At 35.4% G+C, this 17,619-nt stretch overlaps 1 protein-coding gene across 7 annotated transcripts in view; it reads left to right on the forward strand.

Moving 5' to 3' along the window:
• The window catches only part of PTAR1 (protein prenyltransferase alpha subunit repeat containing 1), a 51,169-nt gene extending 33,977 nt beyond the window's left edge, over nt 1-17,192 (forward strand). For 3 of the 7 annotated variants that reach the window (XM_033237132.1, XM_033237131.1, XM_033237128.1), the window contains 2 exons: nt 2,719-3,023; nt 7,976-17,192. In XM_033237132.1, the coding sequence (XP_033093023.1) occupies nt 2,719-3,023; nt 7,976-8,318 (648 nt within the window). In that variant the 3' untranslated portion in view covers nt 8,319-17,192. The remainder of the gene's footprint in view (nt 1-2,718; nt 3,024-7,975) is intronic. The other 4 variants (XM_033237129.1, XM_033237130.1, XM_033237134.1 and 1 more) reach the window with 4 other exon arrangements.
• The last annotated feature ends 427 nt before the right edge of the window (nt 17,193-17,619 follow it).

A 17,619-nucleotide genomic window follows, 5' to 3' on the forward strand; every position in this document is an offset into this window, starting at 1 on the left:
AGGAATATATTTATAATTGAAGTGGAATAAAATTAGTACAAAAGAATATCCCAGATTTTTGTTAAAAATAAACTCTCTGCATGTGCGTACATAGAAAAAAACCTGAAAGATTTGTTTTATGCCAGAATGTTACAAGTAGTGATCTCTGGCCAACAAAATAATAGATTTTTGTTTGCTTTTTTATGTTTTTTCATATTATTGGAATTTTCTATATTGATCATTTTGTATCACTTTTATAATCAGAAGAAAGCCCAAATGTTATTTTTAAAAGTTTACAGGACCTACAGCATATGTATTTTTAGTAGTCTTTCATTTTTAACATGTTATCCCTCTTTTTCATAGCCCTGCATCTGCAGTTTTCTTGTGGTTTATTTATTCACTTACTCATGTTTTCATATGGAAATAGGAAAAGGAAGATATTTAAGGTATATCACATAAAGGTCATTTATCCCATCAGTACCGTACATTAAAGCCATATCTTTATATAGTGTCTTTAGATCACTTAAAAGTTAATTGGATCACTTAAAAGTAATTGCTGTCTTTTAAAAAAAAATCATTCCCTATATCTTTGTATCTTTTTATTCTAACAAGAAAATGCCCTGAAATTCCAGTTAAAGTTTCTTCTTTCATTTAATATGCATCTTTATATCTTAGGGAAAAGAATATAGTGGATTTTCTCTTTAAAAGCCTAATAATTTTTTTAAGAAAGTGATTTTGTTGAAAATATATGTATTTTTTTTTCTTTTTGAGATGGAGTCTCGTTTTGTCACCCAGGCTGGAGTACAGTCGAGCAATCTCAGCTCACTGCAACCTCTGCCTCCCAGGTTCGAGTTATTCTCCTGCCTCAGCCTCCCAAGTAACTGGGACTACAGGCATGCACCACTGCGCCCTGCTAATTTTTGTATTTTTAGTAGAGACAGGGTTTCACCATGTTGGCCAGGCTGGTCTCCAACTCCTGACCTCAGGTGATCCGCCAGCCTCCCAAAGTGCTGGGATTACAGGCATGAGCCACCACGTCCAGCCAGAACATCTTTTATATATGTGCCATTTTTGCCTCAAAATTAAATAATAAACTGCAATTTCATACATAGAAATATCCAGTTAGAAATAATCTAAATGTTTTTCATATTATGTAAGTTCACTTTAAATAAGTAGAGGACTCTTTTCAATCCATATTAAGAAGCCGTGCCAAAATAAAAAAGCTGCTATATTACAGCCAGAATGTTCTACAGGTTTATTTTTCAAAAATGTAATAAACGTAAGATTAGTTTTTATTTCAGGTAGGAGTTTATCTGGTGCTATTTTTTGCTCACCTTTGAAAATCAAATAAAGATATTGTTTTCCATTTCTCAGAGACTTGCCAGCTCTAACCTCTGTAATAAATTTAGGTGGCTGTGAATAAACTCATTGGAACTTAAAGGAGATGTTTAAAACATATCACTGATACAACTTGACTATCTTGGCTGGAAGTAATCTTACTCCTTTATACTATTCGCCTTATTTATTAAATTGTTCATTCATTCATTTCATAAAATATTTATTTATCCACCCTGATGTCAGTAGGTATAGGAGGATTGAAGTATCAAATAGGAATGAATAAATATCTTAAAGCCCTCACTGAGTTTAATGGGAATGAAGAGATGCACTGAAATTCTTTAATAAATGTGATGCAATACATAAGTACTATGGGGGTTCAGGAAAAGGAAAGATTCCCGGGGAAGAAAAATGGTGTAAGAAATGGAAAAAAGATCATGGTACAGGAGAAGGCATTTGTCTGGGACCTTTGACAGACAGGTGAAGGTGGCATTTAGCATTATGCTGTCTATATTGTTAACTGTTCACAAATGTATATCTTTTTTCCTTAGCTGGTCTGAAAATCCTCTGATGGAATGTGGTAGGCACTTGATATACCTTTCACTGATTTATGTTTGCTACCTGTTCAAGACACTCTCAAATAAATTATTTTTGCATAAGTGCTGCTTTTTAAAAAAGCATTTCATTTGAAATTCTTCAGTTTGCAAGATATTGGTATCACAAAGATTTAAACAATTTACTGCTGAATTTTATTTCATTTCTTTGAAAACTCATTTATTATTAATGTTAAATAAGTTTGAGACAAATAGTTAAAGTCACGAGCTCTTGAAAAAATCTTATTATTAGTGCATCATGTTTTTCTACTAATCCCTTATAATTAAGTAGTGAAGAAGACAAACATGGTCTCTGCCCTCATGGCACTTATACTGAAGGACAAATAATTTCACTGAGCCTATTGTTGAAGACATAGTAAGTTAGATATTATACACATTTATTAAATGTAAAATAAAGTTTATATGAAAGTAATCTGAGTTTATATTTTTCCTTTTACGTCAGCATTGTAAATGAATACCCTAATGCTCATCATTATTTTAGAATTTGTCTTTCCTTCTCTGTGTGTATCAATCAGAATGTGAGTAGTCAAGGTCTAAGGGAAGGATGACAAATGAGTTCTTAAATTCTTTAATCTTAAAAAAAAATCTATCACTTTTATATGGGGAAGAGAAAATTTGCATGTATTAAGCTTCCACTAAGTGAGAGCACTGTGCTGGACATTGTGTACAAAATATTGGTAAGGTGGTCTTGTCAAAAAAGGAACAAATCAAAGAGAAATCAGAGGCAAGAATGGAGAAAGAAGAACCTTTGGGAACTCTTCTTCTTACTTCCCTTTTTTCTTCTTACAAGATTCTTCTTGATGAACTGTCTTCTACTAAACATTGGGCATCTATGCACGTTTCAGACCACAGTGGATTTCACTACCGCCAGTTTTTGCTAAAGTCTTTGATTAGCCAAACTGTGATAGACAGTTCTGTGATGGAGCAAAATCCTTTGAGAAGTGAGCCAGCACTAGTTCTTCCAAAAGATGAAGAAGCAGCAGTTTCAACAGAGGAACCAAGGATTAATCTTTACCATCTTCTAGAAGAAGAAGTTGAATTCAGCACTGATCTTATTGATTCCTACCCAGGACATGAAACCCTTTGGTGTCATAGGTAAGAAAAGGGAAAATCTATTTTCTACACAAAACTATGCTATCCTCATGAGAGCTGCAGAAGGTGTTAGTTACACCTGATTCCTGCCTGCTTGGGTGGGTAAACATGGTCATCTGATTGTGGAGCTTTGCCTGAGTGAATACAAGAGGTTTTGTGTTACCATCTCATCATCATCATCATCATCATCATTAATAAGAGATTCCTCATGTAGATCTCTCCCTGCAGCTTAGGATGGTGATATTCAGCCTTGACTGTGCAGTAGAATAACTTGTGTTCCAAAATAAAACAGAATCAAAAGTTTTTGGACTCCTTCCTTGGAGATACTAATACTTATCATATCTAGGATGAATTGCTGCCATCTCTCTCTCTCTCTTTTTTTTTGAGACAGAGTTTCGCTCTTCTTGCCCAGGCTGGAGTGCAATAGCACAATCTCGGCTCACTGCAATCTCTGCCTCCCAGGTTCAAGAGATTCTCCTGCCTCAGCCTCCCGAGTAGCTGGGATTATAGGCGCTCACCACCACACCTGGCTAGTTTTGTATTTTTAATAGAGTTGGAGTTTCACCATGTTGGCCAGGCTGGTCTTAAACTTCTGACCTCAGGTGATCCACCTGCCTCAGCCTCGCAAAGTGCTGGGATTACAGGCATGAGCCACCATGCCTGGCATTTTTTTTTTTTTTGAGAAAACGCTCAACACATAATATTGATGCACAGTCAGGATTGAGATTTGATTAGACCCCGAGAATAAAGTATGAGTCATCATTTTTCCAACCCTGATGGTCTGCAAATTAACTTACCTGAAGTATAATCTCTTGACACTTTTTGTTTAAAGTGTAAGAGAATTTATCTTTGAGAGAGGGGAAAGTCTGGTAGCAAAGAGTGAAAAAGGGTTAGCAACCTATCAACTTCAGTTGTGAGTACATTTGACAGTATGTTGGAATGAAGTCACATATGTGACCCCTTCCCAGCTTCATTTCTTTTGGATCTTCCTGTATTTGGAGGCATCTTCATCTTCATAAATACAGATTCTACTTTAGGCCATAGCATTGTATTTGTAAATGAAAGACTTGCCTGCACTAGGCAAGAAGGAGGTAGGCATTCTTTAAAATTGCCTATTTCTAAAGTTATTGAGATTTCTTTCTTTCTCCAGTCCAGTCTGTCTTATAGGTTATTTGAGGAGACCTGGTCAGCTGCTTTTCCTTACTAAATATATTCAGAACAAAAGATTATCTGCCCTCTTTGGCACCTTCATTAGTAGAGAATGCTCTTTTTCTCTTAAAACCAAGTCACTTATTTCACGTTTTCAAGAGAGAAGATAGATCTTTTAAGCTACTGGCATACCTCAGAGATATCACAGGTTCAGTTCCAGACCACTGCAATAAAGTGAATAAAGCAATAAAGTAAGCCACACAATTTTTTTGTTTCCCAGTGCATATAAAAGTTACTTTTACATTACACTGTAGTCTAAGAAGTGTACAACAGCAGTATGTCTAAAAAAAAAAAAAATTATGTATCTTAATTAAAATACTAGATTGCTAAAAAATGCTCACGATCATCCAACCCTTTGGCAAGTTGCAGTATTTTCCTGGTGAAAGGTATTGCCTCAGTGTTGGTGGCTGCTGATTGATCAGAGTGGTGGTTGCTGAAGGTTGGGGTGGCTGTGGCAATTTCCTAAAATAAGATTGCAATGAAGTTTGACTCTTCTTTTATGAAAGATTTCTCTGTAGTATGTGATGCTGTTTGACAACATTTTGCCCACAGTAGAACTTCTTTCAAAATTGGAGTCCTTTTAAACCTTGCTGCTGCTTTATCAAATAAGTTTGTGTCATATTCTAAATCCTTTGTTGTCATTTCAACAATGTTCATTTCACAGCATCTTCACCAGGAGTAGATTCTATCTCAACAAAACACTTTTTATTTTGGTTCATCCATAAAAAGCAGCTCCTCATCCATCCAAGTTTTATCATGAGATTGTAAGCAATTCAGTCACATCTTCAGGCCCCACTTCCAATTCTAGTTCTCTTGTAATTTCTACCACATTTGCAGTGACTTACTATGCTGAAGTCTTGAACTCCTCAAAGTCATCCATGAGGGTTGGAATCACCTTCTCTCAGAGTTTTGTTCATGTTGATATTTTGACTTTCTCCCATGAATCACAAACGTTCTTAATGGTATCTAAAATGGTGAACTGTTTTCAGAAGGTTTTCTATTTACTTTGCCCAGATCCATCAGAGGAATCACTATCTGTGGCAGCTATAGCCTTATGAAATGTATTTCTTAACAAGACTTGAAAGTTGAAGTTTTTCCTTGATCCATGGGCTACAGAATGAATGCTGTGTTAGCAGTCATGAAAGCAACATGAATCTTTTTGTACATCTCAATCAGAGCTCTCACATAACTAGGTGCATAGTCAGTGTGCAGTAATATTTTGGAAGGAATCCTTTTTTTCTGAGCAGTAGGTCTCAACAGTGGGCTCATTCAGTTAACCATTCTTTAAATGGACGTGCTGTCAACATATGTCCTTTCATCCAGGCTTCGTTATTCTGTTGATAGAACACAGGCAGAGTAGACTTAGCATAATTCTTAAGGGCCCTAAGATTATTGGAATGGTAAATGAGCCTTGGCTTCAACTTCAAGTCACCAGCTACATTAGCCCTTACGAAGAGTCAGACTGTCCTTTGAAACTTTGAAGCTAGGCATGGATTTCTCTCTAGCTATGAAAGTCCTAGATGGCATCGTTCAATAGAAGCGTATTTCATCTACATTGAAAATCTCTTGTCAGTATAGCTGCCCTCATCAGGGATCTAACTAGGTCTTCTGGATACCTTGCTGTAGCTTCTACATCAGCATTTGCTACTTCATTTTGTACTTTTATGTTATAGAGATGGCTTCTTTCCTTAAACCTCATGATCCAATCTCTGCTAACTCCAAATTCTTTTTCTCTAACTTCCTCACCTCTCTCAGCCTTAGAATTAAAGAGCATTAGAGCCTTAGTCTGGATTAGGTTTTGGCTTAAGGGAATGTTGTGGCTGATCTGCTCTTCTATCCAGAACACTAAAACGTTCTCCATATCAGCAGTAAGACTGTGTTTTGCTTATCATTTGTGTGTTCACTGGGGTACCACTTTTAATTTCCTTCAAAAACTTTCCTTTGCATTGACAACTTGGCTAACTGGCACAATAGGCCTACCTTTCAGCCTGTCTCAGCTTTGGGCATGCCTTCCTCATTTAGCTTAATCATTTCTAGCTTTTGATTTAAAGTGAGAGATCTGTGACTCTTCCTTTCACTTGAACACTTAGAATTCATTGTAGGGTTATTGATTGGCCTAATTTCAATATTGTTGTATCTCAGGGAACAGGGAGGCCTAGGGTGAGGTAGAGAGATGGGGGAAGAGCTGGTTGGTGGAGCAGTCGGAACACACACATTTACTGGTTCAGTTTACCATCTTATATGGGTGTGTTTGTGACACCCCAAAATAGTTATAGTAGTAACATGAAAGATCGCTGATCACAGATCACATAACAGATACAATAATCTTGAAAAAGTTTGAAATACTAGGAATGTTACCAAAATGTAACACAGACAAAAAGTGACCACATTTAGTTGGAAAAATTGTACTGATAGACTTGCTTGACACAAGATTGCCAAACCTTCAGTTTGTAAAAAATACAGTATCTGGCCTGTAATCTCAGCACTTTGGGAGGCCCAGGAGGGTGGATCACAAGGTCAGGAGATCGAGACCATCCTGGTTAACACAGTGAAACCCCGTCTCTAGTAAAAATACAAAAAATTAGCTGGGCATGGTGGTGTGCGCCTGTAGTCCCAGCTACTTGGGAGGCTGAGGCAGAAGAATGGTGTGAACACGGGAGGCAGAGCTTGCAGTGAGTCAAGATTGTGCCATACTGCCCTCCAGCCTGGGTGACAGAGTGAGATTGTCTCAAAAAAAAAAAAAAAAAAATACAATATCTGCAAAGCACATTAGAGCAAAGCATAATATAAACTAGTTGTGCCTGTATTACATAGGCCAGTTTTCTACTGCTGACTCATTGTCATTAGGCAGCTTATCTAGCCTTTATATTTTACCCCTTGTAAAACTGGTACATTATATATGCTCCCTGTCTGCTTCAGAATATGCAAGGAAAATGAATAGAATTCTCTTTTAAGGGCTTAGAGTTGCTAATGTGAATGATGAGATATAACAACCTAGAGCTTACACAGTTCATTGTACATAGATGTGCCCCCACGGAATTGAAATTTTTGGAGATTAGGCACGGGAATCTTCATTTTTAACAATTCTAGGTGGTTCTAAGGGGAGGAGAATTGGTCTTCTCAAAGGGAGAACAGGAACTGTATCTTTTAACATGTTTGGCTCAGAGCCCAGCACATCCCCAGTGCATGTGGATGTTTAAAACTGTAGTTGGTGATGGATTTAGGGTAAAGTTCGTTGACTTTTAGGGAATAAGACCCACTACAACAGATACGTTATTTTTATTAAAGTATTTGATAGAGGCCACAGATTCAGCCTCTAAAGGAACTGTTCAATCCCCTTATTTCTGAATCACTTGTCTTCCAGGATATCAATGAGGTTCGTTTTTGGTTTTGTTTTATATTTATAATTTGTAGCAGAAATAAGACTATCACATATTTCTAGTTTTATGTTATAGTTACCATAGAGTACCATCTCCAAGTCATTGTCATCTCAGTAAATGCTTATGAAAAACCTTAGGACCGTATTCTTTCTCACAAACAAACCTGTAAGCTGGGGTTATAAGACTTTCTTTGTTCAAATATCCTGGAACATCATTGCTACTGTTTTTCCTCCTTCCCCTGTATAACTTGGTTATGAAGTGGACAGTGAACTGAATACTGTATGTTTTGAAATTGCAAACTTTTTTTTCTGGAATGTGAAAAAAATGTGATTTTCTTTATTCTCTTCCTTCCCCTCTCTATTGCAGGCGGCATATTTTCTACCTTCAGCATCACTTAAATGGTAGGTTTCCTCACAGCATGACCCAGTTGTCACCTGCAGACAGCTCTGGGGGGACTTTGAGTGACTTGCACCTTATCCCAGCAGGCTCCCAACTGTCTCAGGCAATGGAAGTGGATGGACTGAATGACTCTAGCAAGCAAGGCTATTCCCAGGAAACCAAACGCCTGAAGCGGACACCAGCTTCAGACTCTCTAGGCCTAGAAATGGAGCACAGGTTCATTGATCAAGTATTGTCCACCTGTCGGAACGTGGAGCAAGCCAGGTTTGCCAGTGCATACAGGAAATGGCTGGTTACTTTGAGTCAATGAAAGAGGTGAATTAGTCCTACAAGGTTCCCCTTTTAGTGCAATATTGCTTTCTTTTATTATTTACATAGTTGCATGAACTGTTTACTATTATTGGCTAACCATATGTTCTTCATCTTCAGGTTGAAAGTCCATAGTAAATCTTTCATTTTATTTATTTTGTTAATAACTGGCATTCCTGTGGGGATAAAATAGTTGTATAGTTCCTTCGTGCTAAACAACGTGTCTTAAATTTTCTGTTGAACTTCTCACCCTTTGTATTTCTGTAAGTGGGGCTTCTCATTTGGTTTTCCTGATTGGTTCACATACCCTCTACCCACCTCAGTCCAATTGCTGCATAGGCAAATTCTTTTAAAAATTAAAAATTTAAGGCCTAGGCAGGAGGATTGCCTGAGCCCAGGACTTTGAGACCAACCTGGGCAACATAGCAAGACCCCATCTCTACAAAAAGTAAAAAAAAAAAAAAAAAAAAAAAGCTAAGCATGGTGCTATGCACCTGTGTTCCTAACTACGCAGGAAGCCGAGGCAGAAGGATTGCTTGAGCCCCAGGTGTTTGTGCTATAGTGAGCCATGATTGCACCACTGTACTCAGCCTGGGCAACAGAGTTGAGACCCTGTCTCTAAAACAAGTTGAAAATAAACATTTATGTTGCAGTTCAACTTAAGAATGTTGGTATGAATGCTGAATAACTTGATGTAATTGTTTTGAGAATCAAATGGCTAGATGGGTGAATGTGTAAAAATATAAACTAGTTCTCTTTCTCTAGCCTGTTCTACCCAATTACCAAAGTCAGAAGTATTGGAATTTATATGAAAAAATGCTTCCAATGTAATCCATTTTTTAAATGGTTATTTAAAAAAAAAAAAAACTAATTTAAGAGTTTATGTAATTGCAGTAAAGGAAAATTATTTTTATTGCTAGTTTTGATAGATTATTTTTACCTCAAATTTGGTATATGCCAAAACATGTCATTCCTTATAAAGCTGATTTTTTTTTTTCTGAAAACCTGGAATGCTGTTTTTAGCTATTACTACTTTTTAATTTCACATTTACTTATGACAAATGGGAGAAATATATAAAGAAATATATCCTTTTTAAAAATCTAAATTATTGAGGATACACTATGGAAACTACAAAATTATCATGAAGTGACTATTAAAGTTTACTGGCAAATGCCAGGGGAAGGAATAGTATGTGCAAAACAAAACACTTTTATACTGAACTTAATCAGGGATGAGGTACCAAAGTATCCACATTATAGCTGTATCTTATGTTTTCAATAACAAGGGCTGAGTTTTTCAGGTAGGTGGGGTGAGGGTGGGGAATGGGCCACGTAATGTCTGCTTTCTTATATTTGCCCTTTTGTAAATGGTCTGTGTTTCTTCTTTTCATATACTTTCTGTTTTGCCAATCCATTACATATTTTTTGTCACTTTCATGTGTCATTTTTGTATATCTTTCCTTTCTTACTTCAGGGGTGTGTCTTCAAGATTTCTACCCCCTATTTGCAATGAATTTCATACCTCATCTAAAATACATTCATATACCAGAAATATCAACAAGAGTGGCCCTTCTAAAAGTTTCTCTAATGATAGAAGCTGTCAGTTGTCCTATCTCTGTGCAGAATGTGAGTAATAGTGGCAGAAATGAGTGTGACAACCATGCTTTGCCTGTTGTGCTTTTTACTTGCTAGGTAATTTGTAAAGTGGGGATAAAGATGTAGGGAAAGTAAACCTCTCTGTCTCACTGTTATAGAAAGCCTGGACTTGAGGTAGGTACATTGCCTTAAAGAAGCAGAAATATGTCCTTTTCTTGGGCATCATGGTTTTGTTGAGTGGCAGACTGTTTAAGTGAGTGAGACTTAAGAACGCCAGAAACGTTGTCTAGCCTGGCCCCAGTAGACAGAATATGTTCTCTCAAGTCAAAAATTACCTTTTTGTAGCTTTTATATTATTTAGATGAAAAAATACCATTAAGAACATAATTCCATGGCCCTTTGTGTACAAAGCATATTTTGAATCAAATACCTCAAGGTCCACCTAGACCTCTATGGATATAAGCTTATGGTTTTTAGCTCCTGTGAGGGTTTGGGGGCAAACTACACAGAGAAGACATGGGTGGTTAAACCCATTCCACTAAAATATGTCACCAGATTCTGGCCGAACTCAGTATTACCTTTTTTCCTAAAAATCATTTTTCACATTTTGAGTAGTAGGGCTTATTGTGCTTTGATGTGAAAAAATGTCAGGAAATGAGTGACAATACCCTATGAAACACTAGCTAAATTTTTATAGTGCTTCATGCCTTTGTGTACCTTCCACTGATGATCTTGCCCATCTTTGGTGTTAACTATTTTCATATCTTCTAAGGCTCCTAACCCACTCTTTTGAAGCCGTGCAGTCCTTTAATATGTCTTGGTTTCTTCCTAAAAGTTTTAAGTAGAGAGCAAAAATACAAATATCCAAAGGATACTGTTAGTATGTAACTTTTGTGTGCTGCTTTATTTCTAGAGTTTGCCTTTTTTAATTGTTCATTCACAGAAAATCCTAATATTGCCCTATATGGTTGTTTTTTTTCCTAAGTGGTTAATATTTAAAACCGCTAGCTGTAGCATGATAATGTCTTTGACTGAGCTCATGTAGTAGAAAGGATGTGTCTATTTTCTGGGACTTGTTAGTTTTCACTTATTTTTCTATAACTAATTGTTAAAAGGAAAAGATGGCTTATTGACATGTATTTCATTAAACTTTCACTGAAAGAACAGTGGGTCATTGTACCATACTGTGGATTAAGAATACTACTGACAAGCAAAAAGCATTAAGCTCTGTAACTGTCTCCACCACCACCTTCACCCCACTTTTAGTGTACCTTAGTGTACTTTAGTGTACCTGTTTTGGCAATACGGTGTTTTTCAGATTCTACTTGTGCCCTGCACATTGTGAGGACTCATTAAATATTTATTAAATTAATGAATGACTAACAGAAGAAGAGAAAGATTGTTTGGGAGTGATAAGAATGAGTGATGATTGAGAAATTGATGGATTAGTGCAATGGATTGTGAATGAATGATGCTTTCTAGTTTCATAATACTTGGGAAGCGCTATCGCCTATAGAATAAGTTGATTTAGACTTTTTTTTCTTCTTTTCATTACCTTGTTTAAACTTGTTAAATCCCAGCCAAGAAATGCAGCTCTGTAATTGTCAATTAACTGTACTATAACATATACTAAAAATTGTAGAGCTGAAGAACCCACTTGCATTAAGAACACCACTTTCTATTCATTTGTGGTATTAGAGGACAGATCCTGCACACAGAGGCAGAACTGCTTTTGGTCATCTGAAGAAATTCTTTGATTTCAGTGACTTACTGATCTGTACCTGTGCACTTATCATCATTTTATGCTTCTCCTTTTTTCCCCGCAACTTGAACTGTGACTCTTTCAGATATTTCTTAAATCTGTGTGAGTCACTTTGTAAGCTTAGGGATTTGATACATATTAATGTCCCCTTTGTCTTCTCTAGGTTTTAGCATTTTATTACGTCTTAAGAAACTCTGGGCCCAGACTTTCAGTCATATTTCTTATTCCTATGGTACAGTTCTCACTTAAAGGCTTAATTATTAGTTGGGTTAAATACATACAGGTTATCTCTAAAAGTACTTAAGTTTTCAAATAAGGGCTTATGTGATACAAGATATGGAAACAAAAGTTTTTGGATTTTTATGCAGTAGTTTGCAGGAAAGCAAATACATAGTAGATCATATGCCACTTAGGTATGTTCAGGTCATGCCAATTTATTCTTGTTGGGCCACACACACATGTATGTGCGTGTAAAAAGAATTTTTAATATTGAAGCAAACAAATTATCAGTTTAATAATTTTCTCTTATACAGCACAAGATGGCAGATACCACCTACTGTATAACAATCTAATAATCCCTACCCTAGCTCCCCTGAGTTATAGAAGATGCTAAAGATTTAGTTGTAAAGGGAAGTAACATGATTTTTTTTTCTAAAAAGCTGTTTTAAGCTAACTATTATTTTGCTATTGGAAAATTATATTTTAAAACTTAAAGAGATTTAAAGTGTGCTAGAAAATTTGAACCTGATAACAACTGAACCCTTTTGTCTTGAATAAATTTCTCACATAGAACTGTGCAAACCCTAGCACTTTATGTGTTGCTGCCTCCCCACACCTAGGTATGCTCTGTAATAAGCTCCCAGTTAATGGAGAGATGTGTAGAGGCACTGGGAAGTTAATGAAGAAGAAAAATCAACCCCAAGAATTCCTTATTGTCATATAGTGTCTTTTAAAAAATAACTATAGGACTGTGTTAATTTGAGTGCCTTTCTTACTTTTTTGGGAGCAAGATTATATTTAATGTTTAAGCAAATAGGATGGAAGTTTTATCAAACAGTTGATTGTGGCCCATTGTTTTCTTTATTCCCATTGCTAGGCATGGCCCCATAGGGTATTTTATCCTTCAGTGAGAGACTGATATAAGCAGGCAGGATGCTTTGATTATTCCATTAGTTATCATTTTAAGCACCCTACCAAGATTTCATTCTTTCTTTCTGGCAACTAACGTTTTGGGGGTTGGAGGCATTCCATTTAGAGGATGGTGTGTGCACAAATAGATTAGCCTGAAACCTGCGTCCAACGGGAAACAGTGGCACTCTGCCCTAAAATAAAGGCCAGAACGTTGTCCTAAATGAATCCTTTGCCTTACTTTAGGACCTTCCTTCCCTCTCAAATTCAGGCATAATGTAATATAGTTGAAAGGGTGAAAACAGTACTTGCTTTCAGATATTGAAGGAAAAGAAGTAAATGCATAGATGAAATTTTAGATGTATCATTTTATCTGTTTGTATCTGGAGAAGGGAGGGATAGGAATTCCATATTTCAAGATAGCAAGTATAATTTCATAGAAATATATAGCTAAAGATTCCAAAGTGCTTTTACAGAGAACTGTTGAATAATATATTCCTAAAGGGCAGCAATACGCCATGTTCATGGTGAAGACAGAAAACCAGTGTATCAGTTGTGGATCTTAGGTGGGAGAGGAAACCTCAGGCTCCCAACTTTGACTTCTCTACTCTCACCAGGCCATGTTAACACTGTAAAACCAAACTCTGCTAAGAACAATACAGGGCAGTAGTTTAGTCTGCTGATGAAACCTTGTGCTTCCAAGAATATTAGCTATATATAATTTGTGCTTTCTGGACAATAGAATGGTCCAGAAAGCTAACCCTGACATTACTTTTATTAGTCTGTTGTTATTCCTCAGGGTGTAGCAGATTTAGTAAATTTAGGACAAATTTTATATTCAGTGGCAAAAAGCAAAGGCAAAAATATGCTAAATATATTATTAGCTCTTAAATTTTAGTATAGATTGTATTTTTTATAAACTATTACCAGTACAGTAGCTAGTAGATATTCTGTGACTGCCTCATTGTTCATCTTGCTGCTTTGGTCCCTATGGCTCTAGTATGAACATTCTTGTGTCTTCTGTGGAAATGATTTCTGTATTACAGTTCCATCTTTGGTAGAGGTGGGAATAATTGTATTTTGTTTTAGTTGACATCATTCTCAACTTTTAGAAATACTGTTAAGGAAAATGATTACCGTTGGTTTTCAAATTGACAACTATTTTGCTTCCAAAGACTTCAGTTTCCCTCTGTTATATGTGTAGACTTCATATATGTTCAACACATTGCATACTGCCTTGCACATTGTAGGAATTCAACAAGTCAGAGTTGATAAAAGCTAGAAAGATAAAACTAGCTTAACTGTCTTATCATCATTGTCCATATTCTCAGCTTTGGGAAAAATATACCATTTTGCATAAAATACATAATCAGTTTGAAATGCACAAGGCAAAGATATACAGTTGCACAACATTGCAAGTGAAATTTACAAAGGATTTTTATTTTTGTGTATGCTAAAAGTGCTCCTATTTAAAGCAGTTTTCTTTATTAGAGCAACATCTTCCAGCAAAGGTAGAAACCTAACATAAGTGCTCATTTGCCCAAATTAACCAGATAGTTATGTAAACTTTTCATATTAAGTCTTTAGTCGTTTACAAACAATAACATTCTGGCTTTTCTTCCATACCTTTAAGGAATCAGCCTTAATTTTATGTATGGCAGTCACTTTCCTCAAGGTACTATGCAGCACACTTTAGATTGCTTATTTATCTTTATAAGGTGATACGTAATAAATTTAGGTTTGTCACATAATTTCATATGTTCAGATGTTGATTCAAAGAGCATTCTATTAGAAAAGTTTGTAAATTATCCTCCCTTACAAATATCATCTTGCATTTGGAGCAGGTATTTTTTTCTTATTAGTTGAAGACTGGGTACGGTTATAGTAAATGCTCAATAAATGCTTAGTCAGTGATTGATCTAACATCAAACTAATAGCTTTCAGAAAGGAGACTGTTGACATCTTTTCACCAAGGAGTATATTTGTAGAGTAATATATGTGTGGAATTTTAAAATTATATCATTTGACATGATTTATGAGGCTTATTTAGGCTGGAGTTAGTAACATGTAATAAAAATATTATTTATACACAACGTAGTTGAAAGATAGGAGATGTGAAAGTAGTATTTTCTTATGCAAGGCATATTAATAAATGTAATTAAATGTCTTAAGCAGTTGGCTGAACTCTAGAGAGAACTACTGTAGTCTTCTGCAATCAGTCTCTGTATTGGTATATCCAGTACTATCGGGGTTTAGGTTCTTTTTATTTTTCCTTAAATCTTACTTGTTTCTAGCATCTTAAGAGTGGTAATGGTAAAATGTGAAGTTACAATAAACTTCTGCTTGTTTTCTCAGAACATCTTTGGCATGAGGGAGAACTTTTTATGAATGATACAGTAGTTTCAACATCTGTTAATCTGTGGTTTTCAAAGCATTTTTGAGAGAGTTTACCTAATGTAAAAAGATTAAACAGTTTTATAAAACACAAATAAACATTCCTACCTGAACTGTGAGGAACAGAGTGTATAGTACAAATGTAATTAGGCATTGCCTCCTGGCGAGGTTCTTGATGCATGACTATGATGCTGGCTGCTGACTGAGGTGAGCACTGTGAGTATTGTATTTTGGCATATGTTGTTTTTAGGAAAATAATGGAATGCATTCTTAGATTAACTTACTGTTTTTGAGTTAGAAAAAATAAAAGACAAGGTATCATAAGTATGCCAAATATTTTTACACTACAAAAGATTTAAAAAGGAGAGGGAGAAAAAATATCAAAGGCCAGTTATGATTTTTTTAATAGTGTCTAATTTTTTTTTTTTACTCGAATTTTTTGGACACTAGTCAATTGCATAATTTAACATGGAGGAGCTTTCATTTAAAAGAAGTTCTCAGCTACTATATTCTGCCATTAGAATTCACCACGCCTGTTAATTTTACATTGCTTGAAAATTTAAGTTAGCTGCCATCAAAATCATCATTAAGATTTTCTTATAGTTTATATTTAAATGGAAAAGTTATGTATATAATCTGTAGTGCAGGGTCAGGCCTTGGCCATTAAAGGTAAGTTTGGCTAACTTACTTTACTGAAGAGACTAATGGTCTTCCCTCTGTTGCACTGCTATGTTTCTTGATCTATTTTTCCCCAGTATAACAGTCTACATTGAAGTCCTTTAGCTCTCTCCATATACTAATTGACATTTGTTAAGGATTCAATATTTTGTGAATTCTTTTTTCACTTAAAATGCATATCTTGCAGAGAGATAAGAGTGAATTTTGCAGTAATTTATATGCAGAGTGTGCTTATGGGTTTCTGGGAGTTCGAGTTAGTACCCCAGAGTGCTTAAAGTATGATGCTAAATTCTAAGGCTAATATAATGACTATAGATTATCTATATCCACACTGTTCAACAGAATATAATGTGAACCACAACATGATTTTTAATTTTCTAGTAGCCATATTAAAAAAGAAACAAGCAAAATTAATTTTAATAACATTTTATTTAACCCAGTATATTAAAAATATTATTTCAACATGTAATCAATATAAAAGATTATTAATGAAACACCTTATCTTCTTTTTCTTCCATACTAAGTCTTAGATTTGAGTGTATTTTGTACTCACAGCACATCTCAATTCTGACTGGCCACATTTTAAGTGCTCAGTAGTCACATATGGCTAAGGGCTACTATACCGGACAGTACAGATTCATAGAGTACAAAGTATGACTTTATTTTAACTTTGGAGATGGTGAGGTAGGCATGTAATTGTGGTACTTTAAAAATTCAAAATAGTTAGAAAAGCATCTAATAGAATTATCCACTTGTTTTCCTTCATCTTCATTTTAATATGCTCTAGAAGTAGGATCAACCTGTTCCAATTTGCCAAGCATTATTTAAGGAGGAATAATTCCATACCATGTAAAATACTGTGACATGCTGATTATAATACATTATTAACAAATTTTCAAGTTGCGTTCACTAAATTCTGTCCTGTTTCTTCAAAATAATATAGCTTAAATTGCATGTTAATTGTATATCTTACCTATTTTGTTTTTATATTATTCTTACAATATAATCATGTATATTAACAAACAGCCCTGGGATTCTAATCTTCCTCTGCAGCTGTCTTCCAGGACTTACTGGCACTTACTACATTGTGATAAGTGTCAGAAAAGTAGAATAAAATATTCTTTTTCCATTAGATTTATTCTTATGTGACCATGTACCAAGCCAGATATAAATTATTGTATTTCTGTAGAATATGGAAAATAGTGTTTGTCTTACCTTTGCTAAATGTTTGCAATTTCTAAGTAAACCTTTCATCTCCTAAAATGAGTGTTAAGTGTGATTTTGTTTTTACTTTTAGTGCATTAAACTTGAATCTAGTCTACCAAGCTTTCCATTTTATTTGCTTTGATGGTGGTAGGGAGGTGGAGGTGTGAACTGTTGTGTAAATGAAACCAATACCTTTATGACCTACATTTATAGAAAGAATAAAAATGCCACTATGTCTAGAACATAAAAGAAATGTCAAAAACAAATTAGAGAAATTGCCACAGTTGTTTTGAAATTGCATTAACAGTGACTAATTGCCTTATGAAAGTTATTATGACTAGATGTGCTTTTTCCCACCTATTTCAAATGAAACTGTAGCGCACACAGAATACTCGGTTATTTTAGTGTCACATCGTATGTTTTCTCAATCCTGAGTCTCACTTCTGTATGTTATAAGCCAGATATAGCAGCGTTACTTACACAGTATAATACGTAGATAGACTCCAAAAGGTGTTTGATAAAGTGGATGCTTTTTTTT

Source organism: Trachypithecus francoisi, unplaced genomic scaffold, assembly GCF_009764315.1.
Source record: "Trachypithecus francoisi isolate TF-2019V2 unplaced genomic scaffold, Tfra_2.0 Lachesis_group16, whole genome shotgun sequence".
Classification (NCBI taxonomy): domain Eukaryota; kingdom Metazoa; phylum Chordata; class Mammalia; order Primates; family Cercopithecidae; genus Trachypithecus; species Trachypithecus francoisi.